Below are 6,742 nucleotides of genomic sequence, written 5' to 3'. Positions count from 1 at the left end.
CTGTCCTTATTAATGATTTAAAAAAACATGCTTTTATTGATTATAATGTTTACATTAGGAAAATTGAAGTATTAATTGGTAACATTAAATGCGCAAACTACAGATATCTGAATTCTGCGTTCTGAACAGAATAATACGTAAAAGTGTATCTAATTTTTCGTATTTAATCGATATATAATCGCCTAAGATTTGTTACCATATGCTATAATCTAAACTGTTTAAAATTTTATCTGTGGAATTATCTGCCAAAGAGAATACAAATACTACGTTCAATCGGGAGAAACAGAGAAAGAGCAAATTACTATTACATATTTCTTTACTATTTGTTTACTCATAATATATTTGGTTACAACAACGCATATCAAAATCTAACGGGAAATAATATCACGCTGATGTTTATTAATAATTTCTGAAATTAACTAATATGGGCTTTGAAATCAAAAGGTTTCAAGGTGACGTAGATGAAGAGCTCATTTGTCCTATTTGTTCTGGAGTATTAGAGGATCCATTGCAGGTGTGTAAGGAATTTGATCTGGTTTTGTATAGTATAGTAGGAGTGTCTTAACATGTTTATCTGGGATGTCATTACAGGCGCCTGCTTGTGAGCACGCGTTTTGCCGTGCCTGTATAACTGAGTGGATTAGTCGCCAGCCCACCTGTCCTGTCGACCGGCAGGCGGTCACCGCAAGCCAGTTGAGACCCGTTCCGAGAATACTGCGCAACTTATTGTCCAGGTAAGTTTGTATGATTCGTAGTATTGCAGTATATATTACGACACATCTTTGTAGGTCATACACTTGATTGTTCAACCTTATGTAATTGTGATTGTTTATATGTTGCATCTATTGGTTGTTGCTTCATCAACATAAATAATATTATGTACTTAAACATTTGGCATTTTAGCTTGTAAGTATGTAAGACCATTTAAGTAGAATATTAAGATCGGTTAATTGGAAAATTTGAAGTTATGGATTAATATTCATTGAAAACTTACATTTAACATCTATGGTGTAATCCCAAGACGTATGCTGGCTTTGGGTAGTTAATCATTATTACCTACTGTTTGTTGTTACAATAAGGCCAGATCCTCTGTGCTATTTTAGTCTGGACACTACACATAACATCATTTCATTACACATTTATTTTATATAACTTGAGCTATATTGTTTTTAATCCTAGATTGAAAACACCTACAAAATTCTTATCCCTGTGCAGGTAATGGGGAGCATAATAAAAAAAAGTATATTGGGTTGTTGATTTCCCATTTTTGAAAACATTTCCCCAGAAAAGATCTTTGAGTGGAACTCAACATGTATACAATAAACATAATTCAATTACGTAGTTTGTAGGAAAAACATGTACAAAATACCCAGCTGAAAGGATAACAAAGAAAAATACAAACCCAACAGTACAAAATACAATTGTTGAGGATAATATAATAAATTCTAAACAAATATGAATAACTCGTAAAGGACTGTGGAATCATTGAATATAGAGTTTACAGTTAAAGATGTGCATTCATTTGTGATTTATGTGAACAAGTAAAATTTATTATGATTAAAATTAAAGTTTAAATGATTGTTAAATATACCAAAACTTTGTTCATTATCCTCTGTATTAGTTGTTTGTGTTTGTGTTTGATTATTTATTTATAGTAATCATTACACATAGTATGTATTAAGAAGTTATACCAAAAATCAATGTTTGAGTGTTTTCCATAACAGAGTTATATATTGTTAAAACATAAAGTCAATTTATGTTTTTTGTAATTATATTGTTATGTTGCAGACTGTGCACAAGTTGTGACAACGCTCCTCATGGTTGCAATGCTGTGCTGAAGTTGGACTCACTGGCCAATCATTTAGTTGAATGTATGTTTTTTTTTTAATATTTTATATGCTAAGTTACATTGACTAACTAATTAATAATGTGAGTATATCTTTTCTTTATATGTGTCTTCAGCAATTGCTTCAATACTAATATTGGTGTTGTGAATGGATTAGAAACTTATGTAGTTAATTACCTTGATAAAGTTACCTCTAGAAAATTATATTTTAACAATGAACAATTAAGATAATTTGTACCTGTAATCTATATTAATTTGAAATAATACAGGAATATTATATTTGTAGATAATTCAACAATAACGAAAATAATCTAATGTTGTTTATTATGTGTTAGTTAAAACATTTATGACTACCCAGTCATAAATGTTAAACAATATTCAAGGTGGAAAAATTAAAGTGGAAATATGCTACACTACTGTTATTCAGTTTTGGTTTTTATTTTTTTACCAGCTAACTGAATTTAGGCCTTTGTAGTTGTAAAATAAAAATGAGTAGGAAATTAAAAACAAGAAACAAACTACATCCTTTTGTCACATATTACTACTTGAGTAACGAAAGAAAGGAACCCTATTATATGTCTGTTTAGATTACAATGAGTTATCGCTATGCTAGTGAAACTGAATTATAATGTAATGGGATATGATTTATAATAAATGATGCTAGGTAAGATAATTGGTTGTATATACATAATACATTCCCGAAATAAAAATCGCACCATGTGTTTTATTGGGATAAAAAAGAAGCTTATGCTATGTCCAAGTCTTGGATTATCTGTGGATCAAAATGTATTTAAATATATTCAGCTGTTGTGTTGTGCTTAGTGTAGACTGTAGTTTATTCTTTCTTTAAAAACTTTGGTAAGAATGTTCCATATAACTTATTAAAAAATATTTGTATTTTTATCCCTTCACTTACTCTTTAACCTTAAATTCTTATCAGTCTTTTAGTTTTACAACACTCCTAATCTGTTAACATGTAAACATTTTATAACAATTAATGAATACCATCAGATACTACACCAAATGTCTAGTCTTTGTCTAATTGCAGTGATAAGTAATTTAAAAAACAATCATATGTTACTTTTATTTTCACTTACAAACATTATTTCAACTCGATAATATCCAATTTGATTTAATTAACTGTGAATAATAATTTTATTTTTGAATAACATTTGTTTGCAATGTTGTGTGTGAAAGAGCTTTATTCCTTATTAGGTGAATATAACCCGAAGCGACCAATGCCCTGCGAGGCGGGATGCGGGCTCGTGATACCGAAGGACGAACTTGCGGAGCACAACTGTGTGCGCGAGCTGCGAGCGCTCATTGCCACCCAGCAGGGCAAGCTCAATGACTACCAGCAGGAGCTGGCTGAACAGAGGCTCGTCATTAACGAGCACAAACGGGAACTTGTGCTGCTCAAGGTAAATAATGCTTTCAATATTTTTACAGTCCGACACAAAACTCACTGAACAAATTCAAATCTTTAAGTCAACTTTATACCTTAAATTTAAAATAATGTTCCCCCTTTGTGGTTTATTTTGGTGAAAGAAATATGTTGTAAAATACACAACATTTGAAGTTTTGAATATGTCCATCAAGTTTTATGGTTATTTATTTACAAAATAAGTTTTTGTTAACATAGTCTTCATATTGGCTTTTATTTCTATAAGAACAAACAAATTCATTTTGATTTTATATAAGTAATAGATTTGTATTATTGATTTATTCGCCTGCTTTATTATAACATACATACATACATATACAATAACTTTTATAATTCATTAGGAGTTCATGCGAGCTATGCGTGTGTCGAACCCGACTATGCGCGCACTTGCAGATCAGATGGAGCGCGAGGAGGTGGTCCGCTGGGCCAACTCACTGGCCAGGGCGAGAGTCACGCGCTGGGGCGGCATGATATCCACGCCAGATGACGTCTTACAGGTGGTTAGCTATTTGAACACCATCATTCATTAGATTATATTGTATGATTTATGTATATATTTAGATTTGCTGACTAAATGTATGTCAATAAGCTTAAATTGATTCTGTTCCATAAAGTATTATAAAAGAAATGTATTGCTACTAAACTAACAAACCTTGCCATTTGACTATTTTTTTCATCTGCTTACATATTACTTTTCATAACAATTTGTTAATCTTATTCAGAACAATATGTTGAAGTGCTTGTTCAGGTTTCACCTTACATTTTATTTCAATAACACAAAAAGCAAAAAAATACATTTTTATAGATGATGATCAAACGAAGTTTGTCAGAATCTGGCTGTCCACCGCACATTATAGACGATCTGATGGAGAACTGTCACGAGAGACGGTGGCCACCCGGGCTATCGTCACTCGAGACCAGACAGAATAATAGAAGGTAAGTTCATTAAAAAAAGTAAAACTTACAAAATCACGCGATGCTTATGACGATCTTTTGGTTTTCAAATTTATGTTACATGATCATGGTAAAGTGTCCCCTGTACCTGATGGTAAAAAGAGTGGTGTCTAGGTAAAAGCATGCCAGACTTAAAAATAAAAAGAAAAACGTAAAAATAATTAATATGCATGGATATTTCGGCCTTTAAAATTTAATACGACGAAATTTTAAAGGCCGAAATATCCATGATTATTAATTATTTTTACGTTTTTCTTTCAACTGCGAGAACTAATCACTAACTAGACGTGAATTTAAATTCTTTACTTGCCAATACTTGTTTAGTTACCCAGATTAAAGCCGAAACAAAATGTATGAAAATGGACCTTGAGCTACCACCTTAAGCTATAACCTTAAGATGCTTATCCTTCGCTTCTTGACGTAATTATGCTTGGCAGTTTGAAACTGAATACATGCCGGAATAAAACACAATAACACCTATTTTTTGTTGCTTGTTATCAGGGATGATACAAGAATCCTACTAGTTGAAATTGTTTACACAGGTTATATGAGAAATACGTGTGTAAGCGCGTGCCGGGCAAGCAGGCGGTGCTGGTGCTGCACTGCGACAACACCCACGTGGACGAGCACATGATGGTGGAGCCCGGGCTCGTCATGATATTCGCGCACGGCATCGAATAACCCGCAGCGCCGGCGGACGCTACCTAGCGCCCCGTGGACTTGTGTAGTGCTAGTGTGTGATGCCGGGAATGATTGTTTATAATGTGTTTTTATTAGCATTGGTACAAAGACTGAAGAAGCAATCAATACAGTTTTGGCAATTATAAATCAAGATAATAATTACTTTCATGATTATCAATTAATGTTATTAACTGTAAGCAATGTGTTTGGTCAGTTTGTATTTAAATTATACTTGATAATGTTAAATTGGGAAAGTATTGATTGAGGTTTTTTTAACAATGTTGGAGTAAAAGCAGGAAAAATAACTGAAAAAGTTGTGTTTGTAAGCAATCATTAACTTAATGACAATGTCTGCTGCATGCAGATTTGTTTGGCATTTGTGAAGTGACTTAGTAACTAAATTAGCAATACACTTATTATAGTAAAGTAATTAGTCTTTGCTTGTTATCTATAACAAACAATCGAAGTTTCAGGCAAATGACAAGATCTCATAAGTGTAAAAACTTAAAGTTTCTCTCTGCTGTACAAATAAGTAGATTGTTAAAATTTTTCCTATTGGCTATTGCAATGGAAAATTTAAGTATCTCTGTTAATGGTTGGTCTAGATAATATTTTTTTTATAAATCTGTTATAAATTTAACACTACGACCAATTAATGTACAATCAATAATTTGTAATGATTGAAAAAATAGTATTATCCATGTGTCTGAGAGTGTGTTTTTATTATGAAATTATGAATTGGACACTTAAAACATTCCTAAACAATAATAAATACAAAGATCATGAAATAATGGTATTGCCAGTTAGAATACATGAATAAGGTTTTTTTTACAAATTGGTGATTGAGTGCTGTGTTATTTTTTAAATAGTGTGGCTTTTGTTTGTTGAATAGTTAATGGATTTTGAATATTGTAAATTCCACATGAATGCATAATTGAGGCAATAAAATTAACTTTGTTTTTTTTTTTGTAATTGTGAGATGATATGATTAATATAGCTGTATTTTATACATAGACAGTCAGTTATTACTGCCTTCGTGTTTCATTTTACCCGTTTTGTATAAAAACTGCAAGGTTTCTATGTAAAGCAGGACAAGCCTTAGTTCATACAGTTGTAGATACTAACGCAATATTATTTAATTTTCTATGTGTTCGCAGCAGCGATCGCGTGAAACCCCTTTTCAGGATAAAATTATTATAACTTGTACTTTTATAACATGGTTCAATTTATATAGGTGCTAAGATTACAAGATCACAAAATATATTGGTTAAATTAAACTTAAGATTCATAAGCAAAGGTTGGAAAATATTGGGACTTGACTGGATTAGGCACACGTATTTTTTACAAACATGCTAATGTGTGTTTAATATCCAAAGTAAATAATATTATTTTTTACCAAGTGTTGCTTGCGGCTTCGCCGGAATAAGACGCCTTTCCCGCTACAAAGCCTTTATAATAAGGTAGGACGTCAACTCCATCTGATTAAAAAAAAACTATTATTTCCAATTATCTTTTATCATTGATTATTTCTCATGGCAGTAAATAACAAAGATAAAAAATCGTCAATGCTATAGACCGCTACAATATTTTTATTCTGAAATAATACATCGTGGGCATCGTGGGTCATTTACCGGTAAATTTTCGTGCAGGCAATACCGCCTTTAATACATAAATGTCTTCGGCTGAAGGACATGTATCCATGGCTATGAATAAATTAAAAAATACGTGAATGTCAAAGTCAAAGCTTATGGCTAGTAATGCTGTATGCCGAATCCTCCCCAAATTTGGGGATATTTAACGGACACGGTATATATTTG

General features: G+C 32.0%; 1 protein-coding gene across 2 annotated transcripts; it reads left to right on the top strand.

Moving 5' to 3' along the window:
* The first annotated feature begins 242 nt into the window (after positions 1-242).
* LOC115447514 (E3 ubiquitin-protein ligase NRDP1) lies at positions 243-5,957 on the top strand. Of its 2 annotated transcripts, none has more exons than XM_030174615.2 (7): positions 243-514; positions 592-734; positions 1,789-1,871; positions 3,062-3,267; positions 3,632-3,790; positions 4,096-4,226; positions 4,787-5,957. In XM_030174615.2, the coding sequence occupies exons 1-7, from the start codon at positions 425-427 to the stop codon at positions 4,923-4,925; spliced, it is 951 nt and encodes a 316-aa protein (XP_030030475.1). In that variant the 5' UTR covers positions 243-424; the 3' UTR covers positions 4,926-5,957. The 2 variants fall into 2 exon arrangements, with proteins under 2 accessions (XP_030030475.1, XP_030030476.1); XM_030174616.2 differs by having other exon boundaries at positions 3,632-3,787; positions 4,787-4,962.
* Positions 5,958-6,742: the final 785 nt, after the last annotated feature.

Source organism: Manduca sexta, chromosome 26, assembly GCF_014839805.1.
Source record: "Manduca sexta isolate Smith_Timp_Sample1 chromosome 26, JHU_Msex_v1.0, whole genome shotgun sequence".
Taxonomy (NCBI): domain Eukaryota; kingdom Metazoa; phylum Arthropoda; class Insecta; order Lepidoptera; family Sphingidae; genus Manduca; species Manduca sexta.
Note: the sequence above shows the minus strand (reverse complement) of the source record. Positions and strands in the feature narration are given on the sequence as shown.